This window comes from Mizuhopecten yessoensis, unplaced genomic scaffold (genome assembly GCF_002113885.1).
Source record: "Mizuhopecten yessoensis strain PY_sf001 unplaced genomic scaffold, ASM211388v2 scaffold1779, whole genome shotgun sequence".
In the NCBI taxonomy this organism is placed as follows: Eukaryota; Metazoa; Mollusca; class Bivalvia; order Pectinida; family Pectinidae; genus Mizuhopecten; species Mizuhopecten yessoensis.
This window is the reverse complement of record NW_018404217.1, coordinates 1,035,492-1,061,622: the sequence shown is the minus strand read 5'-3', so window position 1 is coordinate 1,061,622 and position 26,131 is coordinate 1,035,492. Positions and strand designations below refer to the sequence as shown.

The window sequence follows — 26,131 nt, the reverse complement described above, 5'->3', positions numbered from 1 at the left end:
AAGTAACTAAAGTAGAATGTTTGAAATAATAGTAACAGCAAATACCATAAATATGATATAGACCATAGTTTGATACTCATCCCACAGATCTTACCACATAAGCAAGTGTGAAACATTGCCAGTCAACCTTGCAAAAATCCGGAAAAAAATAAGCACGGGGAAACAAAACAGTAAAACAAAAAATACGGAATGAAAGGATGATTTTTTGAAAAAAAGAAGTGAGTGACAGTATGTGAGAATTAATGAATGATATCACTCTATTTTTTCTCATTGTCGTGTCCTTGTTCACACCGGGATCTTCTCTACATGAAATAACAGCCCAATGTTGGTATAAACCTGCGTTGGGCGTAGTTCTGTTCCAGGACGGATGGAAGGGTGCTACAGGGAGCAAGAATAAAGTCATATAAATTTACTGTCAAATCAATACTTTGGTACAATTTGATTCAAGTATTCAATCGTCATAATGAAATGCTGTTAGGAATAAATAACGTATTTATACAGTTTTTATGCAGCGGCATTATAACACTTCTCATGACGTAGGTTCACGCACTGGCAGGCTAGCATTATATAAGAAGGTACCAACCACAGCTGCTTGAATAAATGAAACAGTTGGTAACGTCATCAAGCGTTGTGTTTAACTTAGCCTCGTGACAGAATATACCCAGCCCCATTTCAACCGTCTGTAAAACACACGTATTCAAACAATCACGGTCCATGTAAAGCCAGAACGGCCTATAAAATCATTTATCTTACACCTACCGCGTCATTCACTAGGAAAATTCACATCCAAAACACCATTATCCAGGAAAAATATGTCAACAGCTTTGGAAGCCCAATCTTGTGATCATTTCACTGTTACCTTTAATTTTGGTATACATGGTCGTACAATGAAGGTCAGCTACCAGAAAAAAATGCGACCATTACTTTATTACAATAGTCCGAAAAAGAAATGTATTCCTTATCCATACCGAAACGCATGCCTCTAGCATGTTTCCCGGAATGTCGGTATCGTAAGAAATATTAATCCTCCTCGTCAGTTACTGCAACACAAATAAAACGTTTTAAAGTTAGTTTTTGAAAATTGATCGACTCAAGTGTATCAAAATTTCATATGAAAAGTCACATTTCTAAAAAGCGTATCTATTATAAATGAAATAACAAAACAAAACAGGTATGAATATAAGGCGAAATGTCAATCATAATAATATGAATTTTTTCATTGAGAACTCTTTCCATCATTGTGCAGCAGCCACAGTGAGAAGCTAGCATGTATGCCGGTAAAGTTCTATTTTATTTTATACTGATTTTCTTAAACATATGTAAGCAGGTAACAAGAGGCCAAATGGGCCTATATTGCTCACCCGGTACTAATCTCATACTTGTAGCTTTAAAACTAGACTTATATAAAGTTGCAGGCCATATTTCATTACCTGTAACTCAAAGTCATACAGATTTGATCCCGATGACCGTAAAGTAAGACTTAGAAAAAGTTTTTTGAAGTGTTTGACATATTTGACCCTTGTGACCTTGAACGCAGGTCAATGTCATTTTCATTCGCAAACGTTGTCTGTCTCTATCCAAGGAAGCCACCAGTAAAATATAAAAGTTATTTACCTTTTAGTTCTTCAGGAGATGTCATTTAAAGAGTTTGACATATTTGACCCCTGTGACCTTGAAAGTAGATCAAGGTCATTTTCATTCGCCGCAAACTTTGTTGGGATCCTACCAAGGAAGCTTTCAGTCAAATATCATGGCTCTACGCCTGTCCGTTCTTCAGAAGAAGTTGTTTAAAGGAAAAGTTGATGGACGACGGACGCCGGACGCCGGACGGACAGACGACGGACGCCGCACCATGACATAAGCTCACTTGCCCTTCGGGCAGTTGAGCTAAAAAGAGCCATGAAACGCAATAGCACCTATTTACTTGGAATGGATAAAATTGGTATAAGTTAACCCTGAGTCTGCAGAAGACTGAACAACTGTCGACTCATACGATCATGGATTAGGATCCATCAAATCTCTTCGTTTCTAAACATTAGAACTAGTTACTAGTTACACTTACTAGGTCGATCCTGCTGCGGCTGTGTACGATTCAAGGAGAGCTAAAACGATTCAGAGAAGTCTATTCAAAGTCCATGATTATGTAACAAATATAGACATAAGACAGCAGTTTAATTATACTTCTGTCAATAAATTATCTGATAGTAATAATTCAACGTCATTAAAAGCTTAAATACCTTTATCCAACTAAGAGGATAAAAAAGTACAAACAATCCATATTACCATACCAACTACAGCCTTAAAAACTGTGTAACAACATTCATTTCCCCTTCAGTGATATCTATGTATAAGGCATTATTGCTGGTGTGTTTGAATTTCACCCCCCACCCCCCACCCCCCTTCACAGGTGTGTCTCCCGTTTTAGCCGGGAAAAAATCCAGGTTTCACACCCTAGGGGGAGATATTCGCGTGCCGATTAACATGTGTTCAATTATGACGTCATCACAATGTGTCACCGGAGTAATTGTGACGTCTGCACAAGTAATTGACAATATTCATACCCCACATGTGTTTATGTTTACAAACATGGCAGACTACTGACGGTGGAGTTGTGACTGAAATAATAGGATGGGAGAATAATAATCACCACGATTGTTTGGGGTTAGACAACCAAAAACCTTACCCATCGGGTTGGAGATTTCTCTTTCACACCCTCAAGGTAGGGGAAGATTATATTATTTACCTAGTTTCTCTGAAACACGTACGTTTCAAAGTGTTTTTTTCTTTCTGAAGTCAGTATTTAAAGCACCGTGTAAATATATCTCACCAAACCTAAAAACATTCTATTAACCCCAAATGTAAGCTATGAGCACAAGATGTGTATCTAAACTTGTTCCAACTTACATTTGTTGCCATCAAGACCTGAGACAACAGAAGGTTCGGACGCATAATATTAACAGCGTTTTTACATAGTTAATATTTAATTCTCAACATTTCGTAACATTTTCTAAACACCAGAAATAACCCCAGTGTGATGCATCAAAATATTTCAGGAAGTTTTAAATCAACGATATTTCTAATCACGGAATAAATGTTGACGCCTGTCATACGTTGAATGAGCAGTTATTTGTGTCGTTGAAATGTATGAAATCTTTGTCAGTAATTGATGTTAAAGGAGACATATTTTCACATACCACATACACTGATGAGTGCAATAAAACATCTTTGAATGCATGTATTGTTGCATTAATGAAACTAAGGAGAATATCTTTATTTATTAAGTCAGATAATTGTAATTACGCTCACTCCACTCATTCGGGAGTATAACTGCTCTCATGGTAAATAACCTTCCTATGAAATTTGAAGTTCATCCGTTGAACATTACCCAAGATACTGAGCGGACACCAATCGCCAATTAGATAAAGGGGCAAAACTACGTAAATATCAGTCAAATAATGGTATTTATCGAAAAAACCCGAGCTCTCACGGTAACTAATCTTCAAAGGAAGTTTAAAGTGAATCCATTGAAAACAATTAGAGATATCGAGCGGACACCATTTCAGTTGGTGAATAAAAGGATATAGCTCCGTAAATTAGGGTCGGATAATGGTGGTTATCAGACTCGTCTAAGCTTTTATGGAAATAAACCTTCCCATGAAGTTTGAAGTCATTCCGTTGAAATTACTCGTTGTATAGAGCGGACACTGTTTAAGCTATTGAATCAAGGATCATAACGCCATAAATTACAGTTGGATAGCGGTGGTTATCGAACTTTTCTGCACTCTAATGATAATCAACCTTCCCATGAAATTTGAAGTTATTCCATTGATACTTACTCGAGATATCGAGCGGACACTTTTTCATGACTGATACATTGTAAAAGGGGCGTAACTCAGTAAATAACAGTCAGACAGTGGAGGTTATCTAATATGTCCGAGCTTTCATGATATTAACCTTCCCATGAACTTTGATGTTATCCGTTGAAAATTATTTTATATCGAGCAGACACCGTTCGCGTGATAACATAATACGGGAAGTCTCGTCTTTCGACGTATAAGAATCAAACAATCTTTAAGAGTGAAATTAAGGTGTATTTTGCATAAACTACCCTTCGAGGCAGAAATTCATGAAACATTTGATACAAAATTGAGGTACAGTAACAACTTAGGATAGGAAAATAGAAGTACATACCTTCTCAAGTTTACCTCTGGTTACTTCAAGTTTTTTGTCTTCATTTTGGATTATAAGGGCTTCTTCGTATTTCCTTTCAAACGTTTTAATTTCTCTGGCCTCTCGCTCATGAATTTTGCCACCAAGAAGACCATCCATCCTATACCAGTAGAAAGAATCAGGCTTCCAAGCATCAAGGCTCTTCAAGGCGTTGATACCGAAGGGTACATCGTATTGTCTTTTTGCAAGCGGTGATGTATGAAATGGTACCACCCGCCATTTTTTTTATCTTGTTTTTAATAGAATCGATAAGTATTGACTCTGCAACTAATGTATTAAAATCACTTTCACAAAAGGATTTCGTCAAATACAGAAAAGCATATGTACTTTTTTCATAAGCTAAATCAACAGTTTTGAATTCAGATTTCCAAAATCGTTCGTCGTCATAAAACACTGCCTTTACCTTTGCTTGCCTCCCGTTGTCCGGTCGAGTAAGGTCGCGGCCGTCTATACTTTGTCGGAATTTCTCAGCATCATCACGGTCATTCTCACTGTATACAACCATAACGTCAGCTTGGGGAGCTGCCAGTTCTAATGGGAATTTGTGCTTGTAATTTTTGATCAGGCTGATATTTTCATTGGCAATCGCGCGCTCCTTGGATGAATAACGGTCCAAAAACCAGTACTCCACCTCTACATCTGGTTAATTGCAATCAAAAATCAAATCAGGATGATAATTCACATTAGAATTGGTGTATAATGAACTTTCAATCAAAATGTAGGTATATTATGTATAAGCGATATTATTATGATTATCTAACCATTCAATACTACAAATACGAGGGCCTCGTACCAGCCAAATTTGGACGAAAGCAATTCAGAAAATTCAAGGTAACAAAAACGACTGAAAAAGGGTATTCCTGTCAGTTATAAATCAATACAATGTATTAGTAAAAGTATAAACTGAGAATTTCATTAGAGTTTAATTGAAGCAAATTATGACATAGCATCATAGCACCAGGACAGAATCGGAACTCGAACTTGCTATAATTCCGTCTTTGCGTATTGCAGAGTTATCTTCTCTTGGGAGCAGGTATTGATTGTTACGTCACTTGTTTGTGAGAGTAACGTCATCATTTGTGAGAAAACAACGTAATTTTATCACACAAACCAAGGACGTACCAATCAATACCTGCTCCCAAGAGAACATAACTCTGCAATACGCAAAGACGGAATTGGTTAACAAGAGATCCTAGAAGGATCTAGGCGCCAACCATGAGATGATTTTTGTCATATCTACAAAATAGTATTTTGTTACCTTCTGTGCTCTTTATTTTTTTCCCACTGGTAATATTATTATGAACCATGTAGTAAATCCTAAACGAGAATCTTGTACATTAAATTAAACCTCGTAAAGTCGTATGTTATTTGCAACTATGACAAATGTTATTGTATAAGGATTGATAACATAACTATGCAAAATTTAAAAAATGTGTAATTTTTACATAATCGGTGACAGAAGAATTCTCATTAGGGATAGGGGTATTTTGACAAAGGGGCCAAAGGGAATATTCATTTAAAACAGTGATAATAATATTGAACTGTCAAAAATTCAAGATGGTTGTCTGGTGGCTATCCTGGTTTTATGTAAGACACAAAAATTAATGTACCCTAGTAGGAACCATGGGGAACCTTATGATGAAATTTAGAAAAAAAAAGTTTTCTGAGAAATAGAGCTAACAAAGATAAACTCTCAAAATAAAGATGGCGACCTGTCGATCATCTTGGTATTCCAATCATTTATCAATCCCAAAATTTGATATTCGTAAATAAGGACCATGTGTGGAAACTTAATGTGAAATTTGAAAAAAGATTTCTTCAGTAGTTTTTGAGGAATAGCGCTAACAAATTTCAACTCTCAAAATTCGAGATGGCTGCCTGTCAGTCATCTTTTTTTTTTCTGATCAGTCCTCAAATCTGATATGCGTAACTTGAGACTATGGGGAACCCTCACGTGAAATTTCAGAAAAATCCCTCCAATAAGTTCTGTGAAAAAATGCTAACAGGAATTGTTTAATGACGGACGGACGGACGGAATGACGGACGAACGGAGCACTGATGAACCAAAGACCACGGACGAATGATGATTGGAATAGCCCACCAACTGATGATGGTAATATAGGTTGCAATCGATCATTGGAGACACAAAACAAAAGGAAAGACACTATAATCCCTTTTAATTCTCTTTTTTGTCTCCTGTTTTCAAGTCTAACCAGGAAGGTATGTTATTATTATTATTTATGTATAACTGTCAATACCTGAATTTGCCGGTTATACTCCAGCGAATTGTCATTACAAAAACACATACAACAAAGCAGAAAAAAGATAATTATAAATGAAACAGCTTCGGTACATCAGAAAGGTCGCGATATTATAATAAAAATAGTAAAAAATCAGACAAAAACTAAAATTTAATCAATCAGACACCACCTAACATAGGCCATTTTGCCGGAAAAGCAAAATATGTCTTTTTTCATATATGATAACACGTAAACATATCTTTCATCAACTTTCAGTACGATCTATAATAATGACCAATTATGAAAAAAACGATGAAAAGACAATAAGAAGAAAAGCACCGATTGTGACTTAAAAAATAGCATTATGGCCATAAGGCCCGAATCGCTCACTTAGTATTAATATCACACCAGTAACCTTCCAAGGGAACCATGGGTGAAAATATTAAAATGGACTAAAAACAACAGCCAAATATCACAATCCTGTGCCTTTTGATTATAAGGAAGATTGTTTTTAATATTGGATCCCTGTTATTTCCATAGTCGATTAAGGTCATTTGCTTTTTCTAACTTTGTAGCCATTCATCCCTGTATGCTAGTAGCCAAGAAACATTACCCTGGGCAATTTGGTAATTGAGAAGATTTTGTTTCAGATTGTGACCTTTGTGACCATAGTCATTATTCGAAAAAAAATATGTTAACCATTCATTCAAACATACTATTGGCCAAATATCATTACCCTTGACCGTTTGGTTATTAAGAAGAAGTTATTTGAAGGGTTTAACACATTTGACTCATATGACCGTGAAAGTCAATTATTGTCATTTATTTGAAAATATCCCAGCACGCTACTGGCCAGATATACATGTAAACACCCTGGGCCTTATGGTCATTCAGAAGATGTTGTCTTATGATATTTCAAACATTGGCAACAAGTCACCTTAAAGGTCATTCATTTGAACAGATTTTGTAGCAGTATTTTACTGCGTATGTGTCATCAAACCGTGTCTTTTGATAATTGATAAGCAGTTGTTTAAAGATTTTAACACATTTTACCCCTATAAACTTTAGTGTGGGTCAAGGTAATTCATACATTTTTTAGCCCTTAATATCAGTATGCTACTGGCAAAATTCAACAACCTGGGTTTTTTGGTTATTCAGAAAGAGTTATTTGAAGATTTGTTTAAAACGTCAACATTGAAAATAGTTAAAGGTCAGTCATCTAAACAAGTTTGTAACCATATACCCGTGCATGCTACTGGCCAAATATACCAAATATCAACACATTTGGGCCTTTTGGTTATACCGAACAGCTGTTAAAAGAGTATTAAACATTTGAACTCAGTGACTTTGAAAGAGGGTCAACGTCATTCATTTGAACAAACTTTAGAGCCCTTCATCCCAGCATGATGATGGACAGATAACATCATCTTTGGCATTTTGCTTATACAGAAGAGGTCGATTCAATAGTTTTAATCATTTAACCCAAATGCCCTTAAAGGGAGTTCAAGGTTATTCATTTGAACGAATTGTGTGGACCTTCATGCCAGTATTCTCCTGGCCAGATATCGTCACCCTTTGGCCTCTTCATTTTTCAAGTGATACTGTTTTAAGATTTTTTTCATCATTTGACCCTTGTGACCTTGAAAGTGGGTCAAGGTCAATTATCATCAAAATGTGGTGTTGATACATCAGTATGATACTTGTCAAATATCATCACTGGGTATTTTTGTTTTTCAGAACAAGTTGCTTGATTTATTTTATACATTTGACCCCTGTGACCTCGAAAGTCGGTTAAGGTAATTCATTTTAACAAATTTGGAAGCCCCTTGTCTGAGCCTGCTTCTAGCCGATTGTTTTTTTTCACTGCGGGCCTTTCAGTTATTCAAAAGATATTGTAAGATTTGTTAAACATTGTCATAAGTGACCTTGAAAATAGGTCAAGGTCATTAATTTGAACAATTTTATAGCACGTCATGTAAAGGTTACAAGCTTGGTCAACTTAATATATAGTTGATATGTATCATATATTCTCACTCCACATCTGCTGCGAAATAAATGGAAATCAATATCTATCTTACTACTATCTATGCTGGTTGGGTATTCGTGTGGTGGTTCGTCTGTGTCCACTTGTGACGACAATCGATTATACACTGTAAACAAACAGTTTAGTTGGTATTTACAGATCGCATTAAATAAAATCAGGGCCCGTATGCATGAAACTATTCCCATGCTCAAGTATGGTTTATGTGTTCAAACCAGCTGCTTTCTTGTTACTCACTTAAATCATGTAAAAAATCAGAAAGTCAAATGTAAACGTTGTGAACAGTATTTGGCTTTACATCTCTTCAAATCCTTTCCAAATCATTGAAAAATTAGAGTACTTTATTAGTTTATAACTGAAACAAGAAATAAGGCTTGAGCAGAAAATATTATGCTTAAGCATCATAACAGCTCCTGTATACGGGCCCGGTCTTAACAATATCATCTGCAGATGTCGCAATCTCATTGAAGCTTGCGTTCCGACTTTCTTCAGCAGCCAATGAGATAATTGGGTCACGTGCTCAACATTGTTATACTATTTAAAGTATACATATATTACAACAAAAATGAAACATATTAATCAATTTTTTTCTAAAGCGTTATCAACTATCAAGTACAGAGTAAATAATTTAACAAAAAAGATTTGATATCGTTGACTATTTCATTGATATAGATTAAAGCATATATAGATTAAACAAAGGTCCAAGTATTGAACCCTGTGGAACTCCAGCCTTAATTTCAGCCCAATCAGAGTGAATATTATTGATAATAATTCTTTGTTTTCTATTCTTTTAAGTAGCTTTCGAACCATTTTGGAAGCGATCCAGCTGTTCCAATTTCTGATAATTTATACGACAACCCTTTGTGCCAAACCCTATCAAATGCTGATGTCACAAAATACTACTCTTACCTATCTCCTCTTCATCCGTTTTAGGCGGTGATTGTGCCCTGTTCAAACAGAAGTTTATTCAAATAGAATAAACTGGAATAAAAAACGTGAATTTCAAACATATTTACCTGCAATTAACATCAGTGAACCCAAAACAGGACAGTTGTGGGAAAGCGACCCAAAAACATTTTCATAGCAAATATTCAGTATTTCATGTATGCAATTTTCACTTCATGATACGTAAATGTCATAAAATCAAGCAATAAGCATTTTTGGCTGATGATAATAGTTAGACGGAAAGTTCAAAGTCACAACTTTTAACTTTCAATAATTATCCGCCTTTATTGATCGTGTCTGTCCCCAATATTTGCCATGATACCAAAGTGTCCCTTTTTGGGTTCAGCTAAAACCTCTTCATTATACCTATTCAAGAGCCTACGTGACTCTTGACAGTATTTCGTGTTCAGTTTATAGAACCATGTGTCGGAAATATCAATTTGTAAAAAAAAAAAGGAAAATGGAAAATGTCTTTTTGTGAATAAGGAGCAAACGTTTTTTAAATTGATACTATATGGCATAAAATGCATTGATACTTTACTAAAAATCCCATTTTGGGAACACTGATGGTAATATTTAAAACAAAATACCAGCATAATTATTTTGATTATATGCCTAAATACAGTATTTTGGATTAACAAAGATATAAAGAAAATAATAAAAATCTTATACAAACATCTAGGATTAAAAAAAATATACTCACTCTCCCATATTACGAATAGTTTCTGTAAAAAAAAGAAATTACATAAACTTGAGCTATTATCTTCTGGAGAACAAACTGCCTCTTTGTGTGTATTTATATAATTTGATGCAATACATCACAGTGTCGGCCATATCACACACCACTATGTATATATATCACAATATCTTGTACCACTACTCTTACACAATGACATACCAATACGAAACCACTGCGGACACCAAGACTTTAAACAAATGTAGAAAACACTATAAACCCTCACAAATTGAGGGTGAACACTTCGTTTCCTGCATCACACAGTGCTTATGTTGAACTCTCATTCTAGAAGTACATGAAATGGGGCAATTATTTAAACAAAAGTTTATTTCTTCGGCTCATGTTAACAATTATACGTCCAAATATACAACAAGCAAGTGCACTTAAGGATAAAAGTGGTGCAAGTCTTGTTATCTTCTTTGCTGTTACATTAACATAATGCTAAATCAGCTTTCTAAGCCTCGGTATGTATTTACATATTGCAGCAGAGTTCATCTTTCCGATGTTCACAGTTACATAGCACTGCCATCAACGTCAGCTCTAAAGACCATATTTAAGGGAACTACACGTACTGTTGTCTGAGCATTGTATGCAAAGGTGTAAACCTTTGATCTCCAAATCTGAATACGATTGACCTGCATCGCTGTTTATTAGACCAGAATGAATGGAGTAAGTGATTGCACTACTGAGTAAATTATCTGGGAATTATAACTGTAAACGTAGGACACACAAATGGGATTGCACATATAAAATGTGTTCATAGATACAGTAATCCACAAACTGAGTAACAATTCACCACACAGCTGTTTTGTTCCAGTTACAGGACTTATCGGTGATGCTGGGAGCATAGAGGTGGAAACCACAATTGATGTATTAGATCGATGATGGTAACGAAATTAGATTAGTCGTTTGCGACGTAAGCAAAGACTTTGGCCGAGTCATGAACCGTGGAAGTACTGTTTCTTAAATCTTTTTACTTGTCATTTTTTTTGCCAAAACTCTTCCCCACCCTTACACACGAACAAACTTTCGTGGACTACAAACTAATCGCAAAAAAACGATTTGTAATTAATAAGGAATTCTCATCTTGAGAAAATATTAAACCCGGCGGCCTACAAGGTTCTATACTAGGGCCATTATTTTTTTTAGTGTACACATACGATATAGTTATCGAAATAAATGCCATATTTAAGTTGTTTGCGGACGATAACTCAGTAAGGTTATTGTTGATGCACCTGCAATCAGTGCCGATCTTTTGAATAAGGATTTCGACAATTTTTTGTATTTGGTCTAGGAAATTGTGTAAATAATCAACTAAAAACCGAAAAACTGTAAACAAGAGATCCCAGAGAGATCTTGGCGCCCACCATCCTACCATCTTCATTAGTTCTATGTCATTTTTATCTTATCTGTTTGATCGAGTCATGAACATAGTAAATGCCCATTGAGGTAGCTTTCGATCTAAACTTCATACTGCTGTGTATAAAAGACAACCTTCAAAGCGAGTTGTCGTTTCACATATTTACTAGTATAGTACTTGATATGAAAGAAATAGAACCGATTATTGATATATCAAAAGGGTCTGTAAAGTACTTCCTGGAAAAAGTGAAATGTCAAAATCCAGTTTTTTTCAATCAGTTTCAAAATAATACATGCACAATTATAGACCAAGAAGACTATTCAAATCAAATTTTATAACTGTCTTACATGTGTTTTTTTAGAAATAGCGATAACAAACTTTTCAAACTTTTAAAATGGCCACCTTTACGCCATTTTGTTTATCCGATCAGTCTCAAAAGTTAACATGCACAACGAGGGACCAGGGGAAACCTACACATTTTCTGAGAAATAACGATAACAAACCTTTACTGTCAAAATCGAAGATGGCCGCCTTATATCACCTTTGAGAAAGATACTCACAGTGCTTCATGAGAAAATAAACATAAAAGATTTTGTTTTCCCCATCAGTCTCAAAAGTAGTGCATATCTAAGGACCAAAGGAAACTCACATACCAAATTTAAAAAAAGATCTCTTCAGTCTTTTCTGAGAAATAGCCATAACAAGAATTGTTGAAGGTCGGACCACGGTCCACGAACGTCAGGCGATTGAAAATTTAACTTCCTTATGTCAAAGAAAATGAACACAATCCTACTGGACATGGTTAATCATTGTAAACCAACTGACCAATCAGTTAGAATTCCGACTAGTAGAATGGCTTTTTCAACTATTCGCTTCGTTTGATGAACACATTTAACTTCATATGTCTACCCTCCAGTATATATAGTACCAAATTGGAGTCACACCCTGGTTGATGTTTAATGATCTCCAGGCTTGTATGTGTGAGTTAATAGATACCCCATATCAAGTTATAAGACACTTGTCAAAGTCTTTGTTTATAAAAGTAGATAATATTTCATGAAAAGTAACACAAACATATATGTAGTTAGTGGTCGCTCTAGATCTGCAAGTTTTCCACAACTTCAAAGGATATGGGAAATTTATATACTATTAACATGATTGAAATTTAAACCCTTACATACTTGTCTCTGCTTTGTGATTGAACTTGACAATAGATTATAAATATGTAAATAAGGATAATAAAGATATCATTACCACTATTCATCTCCAGATTTGCAAATATATCGTTATAGGCCGTCGCTGTTCCGTATCAACGACTCGACTTTGAGGTGATTTTTGTCGATGTCTACTCGGAAAGTTCTAATTACTCTTTATTTTAGCGGCTATATTTTTTTGTAAATCGAACAGGTGACAATATTTATTTAAATTTGTTGGATCCAACCGGAGGTGTACCGTAATTAATTTTAAAATTAACCCACAAAACCAGTTACACTTCAATAAATCCAAATCCAAATGATATCTATAGATATGTGGCAATATGTAAGTTTGACTCACCTTCATTAACAATGCTTTTTATTGCCTTTTCTGCATCTCTCACATATCTCACCAGGTTTGGATGTGTACGTTTAAGTTGCGCTACAAATAGTTTGTAGTCTCCCACATCTATCGTTTCGTATTTCGTAAGACATGCGAATAGGTTAGAGATGGTTTTAATCGAAGCAATGTCGACTGGGGTTAAAGGATTATGTCTGAATAGATCCCTAAGTTGAGGAAATTCGGTCTCAACAATCTGTGTTCCAAGATAACGCACCAGTTCGTTGTGGATTTCTATAGCCGTTGTTGGAAATTTGGAAGCCATTTCCGATGTTTCTGTACAACCCTGAAATATAAAGTGTATCAAATCTGATGACAATACCTGGATACATTCCAGGCATTATATTACAAAAACAAGAAGTATTAGTGTTTTCCCCAGACTTTAAACAAACAAGAGGCTCGATGGGCCTGCAGCGCTCATCTGGTAATAATCTCATACTTGTTGCCTTAAATGTTGACTAAAATATAGCTACAGGCAAAATATCAGTGTCTTGTCTCAAAATCTTTCAAAAGTAACTGTTCAAAGATTTAACCACATTTGACCCATGTGACCATGAAAGTCAAAGTTGAACAAACTTTTAAAAGGAGGTGCTATTTGGTAGTTATGTTTAGGCATACCTTCCTGGTATGTGCATAAACTCCTGCTCTGAAGAAACACTACATCATCAATGTTTTGTCAGTTATCAAGAATCTTTGACAAAAAGATGATCTCAAAACCTACCTGTCATAATTAGGGTCCCGTGTTGGAGATACGGGTTCCCTATAGTTATCACTGTCTGTCTGTCTGTCTATCAATCCACAAATTTAGTTCCTTGCTGATAGCTTTGGTATTAAATGACCGATTTACATGAAACTTGGATGTTCAGTTCAAAAAAATACATACTGAGATTAAGAGTCAAGGTCAAAGGTCAAGGTCATTAGGTTCAAAGGTCCAGGTAAATTTTGCATCTTTTTACTGATGAACATTTTGTTATGACATGATGAAGCAAAGTTGAATTAAACAAGGAGTCAACTGACCAAAGGTCAATGTCATCTCGTCAGAGGTCAAGGACAAAGGTTAAGGTCAAATTTTGTAACTTTTCACTTATGAGCATTTTATGACATTTTGAAGCAAAGTTGGCCAGAACTAAGCACTGAGGTAAAAAGTCAAGGTCAAAGGTCAAGGTCAAATTTTGTAACTTTTCACTTATGAGCATTTTATGACATTATGAAGCAAAGTTGGTAGGAATTAGACAAATAATCAACTGCCCAAAGGTCAAAATCACTTGGTCAAAGGTCAAGGTCAAATTTTGTATCTTTTCATTGATGACCATTTTGTTATGAAACTATGAAGCAATGTTGGTCAAAATTAAACATTGAGTCAACTGACCAAAGCTTAAGGCCATTGGGTTAAAGGTAAAGGTTACATTTTGTATCTTTTCACTGGTGAACATTTCGTTATGAAGCTTTGAAGCAATGTTGCTCAGAATTAAACAAGGAGGCAAGTTACCAAAGGTCAAGGTCACTGGGTCAAAGGTCAAGGTTAACTTTTTTATCTTTTCCCTGATGAACATTTTGTCATGACATTATGAAGCAAAGTTGGTCAGAATTTAACAAAGAGTCAACTAACTTAAGATCAAGGTCACAGGGTCAATGTCAGCGTCAAATAATATTTCTTTTTGCTGATGAACATTTTTTTTATGTTATTATGAAGCAAAGTTGTTCAGAAATTACCACGAAATCATCTGACCTAAGGTCCATGTTACGGGGTCCAAAGGTTCAAGGTCTAGGTCATGTTATGTTTATTTCAATGACGAATATTTTGTTATGATATTTGCATTTCTGTTTGCCCAGCAAATATGGAGGTGGAAGCTTGATATTTGACATTTGGACTTCAAAAAGAATCGCAAGGAAGCAAAATATACATTTTACATGTACTATGATGTGAGTCTTTGTTTCCTTCCACCTCCATATTTGCTGGGCTAACAGAAATGTAAATACCGGTGCAATACTCATTTGTTAGCTTTGATTTGTTTTATTTCACCTAAAATACATCCTCCATCAGGAGCCAGGGTCAAAGTAAGAGATCCACTTTGTCTTTGACCTTTGGACCCAAATGACCTTGACCTTTAACCCAGTGACCCTGATCTTTGGTCAGTTGACTTATTATTTAATTCCGACCAACTTTGTTCATAATATCATAACTAAATGAGTATCAGTAAAAACTACAAAACTTGACATTGGCCTTGAACTTTTGGACCCAGTAACCTGGACCTTCGGTCAGTTGACTCCGTGTTAAGTTCTGAACAACTTTGCTTCATAATAACATAATAAAAATGTTCATCAGTAAAAAGATACAATATTTGACTTTGACATTGACCCAGTGACCTTGACCTTAAGTCAGTTGACCCCTTGTTAAATTCCGACCAACTTTGCTTCATAATGTCATAACAACGTTAACTTGTCTGTATATATTGGTATCTTTATTAGAAAATTGATACACATGACACCAGTTGGGGTATATGTACTCGCTGGAACCTCCAGTGTGACTGATACGAACCACAGTGGTCTCTCATTTCAATAGCCCGACTTTCCTCCGACCCTGACACCACTGAGGCTGACTTAAGACATATGTGGTGTGTGTTATAACACATTATCTCTACATGGAGTAGAGAACTGCTTTCAGGTCCATATATCGGTTTGAAGGTGAAGGAAATTCACTCACGTGTATTCAGCTTGATGTCAGGAGACCAAGCGCGGTTAGCAATCTAAGGGAGGTAGCTCTCCCTAACATTCACTACAGTATCAAGTTCAATTCCGTGAAAGTTAACGAAGTCTTACACATTTCGGCAATTGAACTTTACAATAAACATTACAATTTATGCTAAGTTATTATATGTATATCTATTCTGTCTTGTTCATAAATAGTTACTCGTATTTTGAAACACCTTGTTGAGTTATTTAATCGATTGATTGTCTTACCAATGCATCCATTATACGAACCNTTGTTTCCTTCCACCTCCATATTTGCTGGGCTAACAGAAATGTAAATACCGGTGCAATACTCATTTGTTAGCTTTGATTTGTTTTATTTCACCTAAAATACATCCTCCATCAGGAGCCAGGGTCAAAGTAAGAGATCCACTTTGTCTTTGACCTTTGGACCCAAATGACCTTGACCTTTAACCCAGTGACCCTGATCTTTGGTCAGTTGACTTATTATTTAATTCCGACCAACTTTGTTCATAATATCATAACTAAATGAGTATCAGTAAAAACTACAAAACTTGACATTGGCCTTGAACTTTTGGACCCAGTAACCTGGACCTTCGGTCAGTTGACTCCGTGTTAAGTTCTGAACAACTTTGCTTCATAATAACATAATAAAAATGTTCATCAGTAAAAAGATACAATATTTGACTTTGACATTGACCCAGTGACCTTGACCTTAAGTCAGTTGACCCCTTGTTAAATTCCGACCAACTTTGCTTCATAATGTCATAACAACGTTAACTTGTCTGTATATATTGGTATCTTTATTAGAAAATTGATACACATGACACCAGTTGGGGTATATGTACTCGCTGGAACCTCCAGTGTGACTGATACGAACCACAGTGGTCTCTCATTTCAATAGCCCGACTTTCCTCCGACCCTGACACCACTGAGGCTGACTTAAGACATATGTGGTGTGTGTTATAACACATTATCTCTACATGGAGTAGAGAACTGCTTTCAGGTCCATATATCGGTTTGAAGGTGAAGGAAATTCACTCACGTGTATTCAGCTTGATGTCAGGAGACCAAGCGCGGTTAGCAATCTAAGGGAGGTAGCTCTCCCTAACATTCACTACAGTATCAAGTTCAATTCCGTGAAAGTTAACGAAGTCTTACACATTTCGGCAATTGAACTTTACAATAAACATTACAATTTATGCTAAGTTATTATATGTATATCTATTCTGTCTTGTTCATAAATAGTTACTCGTATTTTGAAACACCTTGTTGAGTTATTTAATCGATTGATTGTCTTACCAATGCATCCATTATACGAACCTGTAGTGAAAACAGGAATGTTACCTGACGAAGAGAAGAGTCTAGAGAGGGTAGCAGTGAACGTTATTGAGTTGTATTAATTGCCAAGAACGTAGACTATACGATCACATTTCAGATGTTACGGAGTGACAACTGGTACCCATGCACCCTCTCCGGATTATGTTCTCCCTACATTACACAACTACATTCCTTATCAGTGTATTGTATTAATTATACATAGCTACAGTATGCCCTTAATCACTAAATATAACTATTTTCTTGCTAATTTTTCTAGGTTACTGTTCTTACTCACCTATATTGTCTGTATTTACTTTCGTTTAATACGACATTCCTGTATTATAAAGGGGTTTTCCCTAGTCTCGTTCAACCAGACGCTTGATGACTTGTAATTCTCTCTTCGGCGTAGCTTGCGCAGACAACAAGAGTCTGGTTGAACGTGACTAGTTTTCCCCAAGTTTGCCACCTTTCGGTAATAGACTTGCAAAAGCCCATATCAACTATCATTTTACGGGAGTACTTTTTGTCGTACGCAACATCTTGTTGTGAATCGGCGTTTAAATGATAAGAAATGATACCATTGCCACGCAATTAACCATTGTAGAAACATAAAATTACAATGATTGATAGCACATACAAGAGGCACCCTTAAAATATAAGAGTCAACTAGATGGGGGAGACGGAGGCAGGTTCGGCCTATTTGTATTTAAGTCGTCCCGGACCTTATAACATTTGTTGAAATTTATGTGTGTTTATACCATCTTGAAGAGAAATTCCATGCTTTTCATTAAATAATAACAAAGGGGCAAACAGGTCTGTATTTGACCAATTATTTAACTTTTTCCACCGGAAAGTGGATGACAGAAAGGCAGACTCGGGCAAGTTCGACCAACATAGGAATTGATATAACTATGACTTTCATATACTGATTTGCTAAACCCTCAAAATTGTAAGTATTGGCTCAAAACAAAATATATCAGGGGTGGCCGAACCTGCTCCGGTCTCACCTACATTAATTACTGTAATACTAGCAGATAGCATTCTCAAGTTCATATCATCCAATATGAAAAATACTAAATTTGAAGCCAAATGACTTGTGCTGTACTTTATACTGAAACATCACGTAGTCGAGTTGGCATCAATTGAATTGGCTGGACGTTCACATGCAAAATTGCGAATTTTCTAACGGTAAACCGAATTGCTACCCTTAAGGCAATCGCGTATAAAACTGAGAGAAATAATTCTTAAAATACGGATATGTTTGCCCCCCTGTTTTTTTATGAAAAGCATGCGATTTATCTTCCAACTGGTGTAAATTCACTTAAATTTCGACAAAAATTAAATAAAATTGATCAAAATTGCCCCCGCAATCTCCCCCTGCCCCTGTTGTACTGAAGTTGTTACAGTACTAGATAATCAGTTAAATCTACAGTAGCAGAAGATGCACTTCTTTTTATTCCTTTAACTGTATATTTTGTTTTAAGATGCACACGGGTGGCTTTCTGGTTGTATTCGAAGTGTGCCCGACTCGGATATTTTGTGTCCGATATTACCCCTAGATCACCAATACTCGATGACGTAGGGCACATAACAGTATGAAACACAATTCCAGCGAATCTGATATATTGTTTATATGTATGCTAGTCAAACTTCGATGTTTCGAACTTTGCGTGACCATCTGGAAAAAGTCGAAACATCTGGACTTCAAATCCCGAATAATAACACAGAAGGTGATTCTTTAAAAAAAATGACGAAACACAGGCTTCGACATTCTTATCAAATTCAACATTTATTTGTCAATTACAATTCCGAAGCTTGAACAGGTAAAATAACCACGGGACTTTTTAATGTTTTTGAACAAGTTAACATTTCACATCGATTTATTAGTTGTAATTTTCAATGTTTTTTTTATAACGAATGATCCTTGATTTCACATCGAAACAGCGAGAAATTCGACGCATAAAAGTACGATACATGTGTACATGAAAAGAATACAAGTAGTGCTATATAAGGGAACAATTATAGACTTTGTCGTAGCTTCGGTACATCGAGAAGTTCGAATCTTCGAATTTCGATTTATGGAAGTTTGGCTGTATTATAACAGGCTTGACTGCCTTTTTTGATACACGTTGAGAAACGATGGGGCCACTTATTAGTATCAACCAGACGGACTTAGTTAGCATCTAATCTAAGCCCGTGGTATTAATCCTCCCTGATGGCATCGGCAGAAAAAGGTCAAAATTAAGTATCCCGGAACGGCTTTAAGTCTTCAGGGTACCACTTAATAAAATAAAAATAATTTAGATTTTCAAAAATAAAGAACGTGTCCGAGAGGTACCCCGATCGACGTTATTATTCCCGGAATAGTCCAACTACTTGTTGATCCTGTGTTTTCCTGAAAGTTCTGTGACTGATTGATAAAAACGTAGCTGTACTATGACAGCTATTTTTAAGCACTGGAGAGAAGCTGCTACATGTACGTTGATATAAGTTGCCAAGACTGACAGAGCCCCAGCGATTCGACCCAAGCTTACTGGTACTGGCGACCAGTATGATTACAATATTTTGATGTTGAAAAAAAGCAGCAAAAGTAGGTTCATGCCTAACCTGTACGTTTTTCCTGGAGGTACTGCCCACGAAGTTGACTTTTCGAAAGAATGGGTAGATGTTTTCAATGACTGCAACAGAGATAGGTTGTTTGAATTCACGAAGCGTGGTGGAACTGGATAACCTATGGTTAAATAGACGACGCAGTCCAGATTTTGAACACGTACCAAGTGAGCTAGCCTTTCGGATTTGTGCTATACGAGAAACATTCGAAGAATTTGGAGTCTTATTAGTGAGAAATGCTGACGGGTCACTGAAGAGCAGTAACTTCAAAGACGTTCCTCTAGCAGTCTTTCAAAGTCGATTATTCAGTTTTGAGACCAAGAGTGATTGAAGATGCAAAAGGGTTCTTGATAATGTGCCAGAATTTGCAGGTTATGTCTGATTTTGGTCACTCCACGAGTGGGCCAATTGCATTGGTTGACCCCTACAGGAGTGTAGCGTCCATAGAAAAAAAAGCCCGCGCTTACACATGAACAATCCGTGAATACCAAATGTCTAAACAATGACAACTTAACAATAACAAAAGATGACATCATGCTTACAGTGCTATATTGATGTGATATCAAAATATCCACTAAAAACTCTTCGGTTCTTTATGACCTTTATTCTGTTTATTAAAAAAACCTGCAAGTACAAAATACAACACATTACACATTCACTCAAATCTCTCACATAGTCTGTTTACATCAATGGACATAACTCTTACATATATACTTAATTTATCATCGTAATGCATAAAAGATACATTTTTTATTTAATGAACTCCATATAGCAATATGATATCATTTTTACAATGTACATTGCATTATATTGCAATTAGTTCTACATATCAATAACAGTTGATATAAAATTAAACGTACCCCACAGATCCTGCGGGGGTTTACAGAAATTCCCTTTGTCTTAAGCGACGGATGAAAGGTGAACAGTTTTAACAGTGTTATACATGTACTACTGAAAATGAAATAAATACCTTATAGAAACAATACTAATCACGATACATGTACTGTATAATTTGGAATAAAGAAATTATATACAGGTCGAACGACTGAAAACTTACACTTTATCCATTTCTTCACATTTAATCAGAATATTATGATTAAAAAGTGAAATAATAATTCAAACATTACATAATACTAATATTCTGATAATACCTTACAGAATATACATATAAATAATAATAATGGAACATACATGGTTAAAAACTCACCCAGTTCTCTAATTCCCCAAATATCTTTAAACACTTCCAATATCTAAATGTTGTTATATATCCTGCAACGCCTTTGTGCTGAGTGATATTAGTCAAGTTAAAAAGTATGCAGTTGTTAGCTATGACCAATAAAAATGTCCGTTGATGTCTCGTGACTAAAAGTACTCACATTCCACACATTCTTACATACAGGTAACACACAAACATTAAGGGTCCTCGCACCACATTCTTTCATCACACAACTATACTACCAAACAACCATTTGAGGTTCCTTACACCAAGACCTTTCAAAGTCTTACATACAATAAATATATATATCCCTGTTACACAATCAAGATAATAACATGATTGCATTTAATCATTAACTAAATACGTATATAGCCATTACCTAATGCTTAAAAGTATGAACACTAATAACTGTCTATAGCATCATGGGAAGTGACTGTCTGAGGCGGCACGGAACATTGTTGCAACACATTGTATTCAATTTAAATGTACATTTAAGAATGAAATTGTGGATTAACTGTCTGAGGCGGTATAAAGCATTTCATTGTGTTAATGTCATGCACAGCATTATATGTGATGGACAAAGTTGATCCTAATTTGTTGTGCCTTTCCGAAGGTAAAATATGTAACATTGCTCAGTATTCCCAAAGTTCAAGGGTGACAATTGGCCTGGAAAACTTGATGAATGATTGTCTGAGGCAGCACGAAACAAGTTTATCTGGTAATGAGTAAAATTGTTACAGACATTATTATTTTTCCTTCATTTTTCCTATACTTATGTTGGCATTTTAAAGACATGTTAATTATATATACCTATACATACATCCATGTAATATTTTGTTTAACATATAGAGTGTGACATGGTTAACATATATATTATATTGTGACTTGACTGTCTGAGGCAGCATGAAGCAGTATGATACATGTATAATACTTATCAGATAAAGGTGTCTGCTGGTAGCAGACTTAAACAACATGGAGAAGTGTTTTTTTTCTGATAGCTTGGTTAACGTTGGAATCATAACAAGGCAAGTTTCTGTCTGTGACAGCTGCCAGTAACTGTCAGAAATGTTAATAAGCATATGGTGCAATGTCTTTTTCTGATTGTTTGATATATCTTATATGCTTTTGTAAATAGTGACACAATATTTTGCATGGTGCGATATTGGTATATTATAACATACACAGGTTTCTCTGGAGTGGGGCACTTGAACAGAAATATGGTAATATTTAAGTTCAAGTTTGTGGCGTTTATTTTGAAGCAAGCCCCATTTTGTTTGGTTCTTTGTACACCTTATTATAAAAATCAACACAAAGATGTATACATATGTTCGATTTCTGGCATTTAGAATAAATGCTCATTTTCGACAATTTAAGTGTTTGTTATTTTATCGACAAAAAATATAGCAGAGTATAACCTGTGTGTGCTGTTGGGTTTAATGCAGACTAAACACGATTATATAATCCTATAATATCTTTTCCGGAATCTATTCGTCTATTACTTCCAATCCGGCTTTTCCGGTGTAATGTTGTGGTCCGGTAAATTACAAACATCAATTAACGAAATGAAGAAAGCAGCTTATACTTGTCTTTCAACATCAAAATAGTAAAAACATGCCATCATAAAGTGTCTCTCTTGAACCCTTAGCCATAACGCTTTCTCTTTGATAGAATTAGTCTATCTTTTTCCTAAATAACTAGTACTACCCCCACCTATTTCAAAATAGACATCACATGAACGTAAATAATGAAATTATGAAAACTCCTGCCCAAATTCTTTTAATAACCTCTTTTATACGGATGAAAAAATGGTATGTGTTATAATAGCTCTATATGGATTTTAAATATTTCAAACTAAAAAAAGCCTCATCACAACACATGCCAATAGCTCTTCAGATAAAGTTTTCCTAAGGGAAGTATCGGGTTTGATATTGAATAAGAACAAAACTAGTAATAATAATAATAATTCGAGGTTCTTATATACTGCTTTAATACAACCTAGTTCGTAGGTCGTCTCAAAGCGGTTCACACATTATTATCCGTGGTTATAGGGCCTTCGCAACAAGCCAATATCTTTCTCAACTCACTGGGGAGCATACAACCGCAGCTGCCATTTCGGCGCTAACAGCTCTAGCATTCTACAATGCTAACACTGCCCAACCACATACCCATTTACAGCCTATTAGACCGGAACAAGCAAAGTAAAGGTTCTTGCTCAAAGATACAACACAGTGCCGTGCCATGACTCGATCCCGCAACCCTTCGGTCACGAGCCCGGCATCCAACCACTAAACTACCGTGCCTATACGGAAAACTGATTGTCTCTGGATTAAACAAAATATGTACACAAAATGTATGTGAAATCATCTAGCCTGAAGTATTGACGAAGTCTCTAGGTGTATAATTTGGTAAAAGCAAACATGGATGTGACCAGGTATATCTGAGTGAAAAAATCAAATGTAAAAATTGTCTTACTATGCGGAAGGGAAGCGAACAAACATGTATCGATAGAAACATTAATAAATGTATAAAAAAAAATATGTACTGTATAATAACAGCAAATTTTTGCGTACCTAAATAAGGCAAAAACAAACAGGAAGAGAATAAGGGAAAATTGTAAATAATTGTAAGTAAAACTCCCAAGTGAAATATAATATGAGGAGGGGAAATCTTTTCGGACAGAGAAACATACTTCTAAAATGGTTTCTGGCACTAAAATAATGAATCCTAGCTTACTGGAAAACTAGTAAATATGGAAAAGACTTTTGTATACTTAATTTAGAATTTTTTTTATCAGGAAGTAATATTTGCTTGGATTACTACGAAAGGGGTTCAAACAAGAAAATTACAAAAAAAATGCCAAATTGAAATCAGAAAGCAAATATAGGGGAAGGAAAACACCAAAGTACACAAAAAAAGCATTCGTTTAAACTAAAAGGATAAAGTCGGATATACGTTTACTCGATGATGTTTTTAAGACTGGTTCCTTCTCTCAAAGAAAGATTCAAACACACTTAAAAAAAGACAGAATCATCACTAGTTAAAACGTTAAGCAAAGAGATTGGATAAACATCATTTTAGTCTGATATCTCCCAACATTACACAATGTAACACAATTTGAAGTTTTAAATAAAACCTCTAATACAACAATTCTGTTTAACAAGTTTTACAGTAAAGCTGCATTTGATATATTGATATAGCAAAAATATATGAATCATGGAATTAGGTAGTCAACTAACCAATAACAAAATCAACATGGGATGATTTTTAATTGAATAAACATAAGATAAAATAATTGTTAAATTCATGTACAACATTACTGCCCCAATAATTTCTGCAACTTTAAAAGTGGAAAATAACAGGTAATCTTGCTTGTAAACTATTTGGAAAATGTGTGGATTTAAAAACCTATTTTATTGATTGTGCTTCCTGAAATCCTTTCTCGAAAACAGAAATTGCTACATGTATGTAAGTAACTAAAGTAGAAGGTTTGAACTCATAGTAACAGCAAACACCATAAATATGATATAAACCATAATTTGATACTCAATCAACAGATCTTACCACATAAGCTAGTGTGAAACGTTACAAGTCAACGTCACAAATACTCCGAAACAAAAAATTATATTACACGGGGTAACAAAACATTGAAACAAAAAATACGGAATGAAAGGATGATTTTATGAAAGAAATAAGTGAGTGACAGTATGTGAGAATTAATGAATGATATCGCTCTACTTTCTTCTCATTGTCGTGCCCTTGTTTACTCCGAAATCTCCTCTACACGAAATAACAAGGTATAAAACCTGGGCTGGCGAAGTTCTGGCCCAGGACGAATGGAAGGGTGCTGCATGGAGCAAAAATAAAATCATAAATATTTACTGACAAAACACTACTTTGGTACAATTTAATTCAAAGTACTCACTTGTCATAATGAAATAAATCACGTATTTATATTTTTGTTGCAGCGACATTATAACACTTATCATGAAGTAGGTAGCAAATACCAACCAGAGTTGCTTGAATGAATGAAACAGTTGGTTACGTCATCACACGTCATATTTGTTGGTTACATCATCACGCGTCGTGTTTAACTTAGCCTCGTGACAGAATGTACATAATTTATCTAACCACATCTGAACCGTCTATAAAACACATGTATTCAAACTGTCATGCTCCATGCAAATCCAGAACGGCCACTAAAATCATTTATCTTACAGTTACCACGTCATTCACTAGGCAGATTCACATCCAAGACACCATAATCCAGGAAAACTTTGTCAACAGGTTGGAAACCCAATCTTGTGATCATTTCACTGTTACCTTTAATTTTGGTATACATGGTCGAACAATGAAGGTCAGCTACCAGAAAAAAACTGCATTTATTACTTTAATGCAATAGTCCAAAAAAGAATGTATTCCTTATCCATTCCGAAACGCATGCCTCTAGCGTGTTTCCCGGAATGTCGGTATCGTAAGAAATATTAATCCTGCTCGTCAGTTACTGCAACACGAATAAAACGTTTTAAAGTTAGTTTTTGCAAATTGATCGACTCAAGTGTGACAAAATTTCATATGAAAAGTCACATTTCTAAAAAGCATATCTATTGTAAATGAAACAAGAAGCCCAATGGGCCTGAATCGCTCACCTGGTATTAATCTCACACGTGTAATCTTAAAAGTGGACTAAAATACAACTACAGGCAGAATATCAGCGTTTGATTCACCAGAACCTATTAAAGGGTTCAAACATATGACGCCCGTGACCTTGAATGTCGAACAAGGACATCAGGTTGTAAGAGTTTATAGTCTTCCAACCCAGCATGCTTCTTGCACGATATCATTACCCTGGACCTTTTGGTTATACAGAACAAAGTATTTAAAGATTAAATATTATCACCCTTGGCCTTTTGGTTATTGAAAAGAAGTCATTCAAAGGTTTCAAACAGATTTGACCCCTGTGACCTTGAATATATGTCAAGTGCATTCATTTGAACAAACTTGGTAGTCCTTCATCCCAGCATATACATGTTACTGGCCAAATACAATCACCCTAGGCCTCTTGGTTTATTTTAGAAGTAGTTGTTTCAATGTTTTAAACATATTTGACCCATGTAACCTTGAATATAAG

The 26,131-nt window shown here is 35.4% G+C and overlaps 1 protein-coding gene across 4 annotated transcripts in view; it reads right to left on the bottom strand.

Moving 5' to 3' along the window:
- Positions 1 to 452: 452 nt before the first annotated feature.
- The window catches only part of LOC110441112, a 50,621-nt gene continuing 24,942 nt past the window's right edge, over positions 453 to 26,131 (bottom strand). For 3 of the 4 annotated variants that reach the window (XM_021484215.1, XM_021484222.1, XM_021484235.1), the window contains one exon: positions 23,094 to 25,504. In XM_021484215.1, coding sequence (XP_021339890.1) covers positions 25,485 to 25,504 — 20 coding nt within the window. In that variant the 3' untranslated portion in view covers positions 23,094 to 25,484. Of the gene's footprint in view, positions 1,041 to 23,093; positions 25,505 to 26,131 lie in introns of those variants that run through there. The other variant, XM_021484228.1, reaches the window with a different exon arrangement.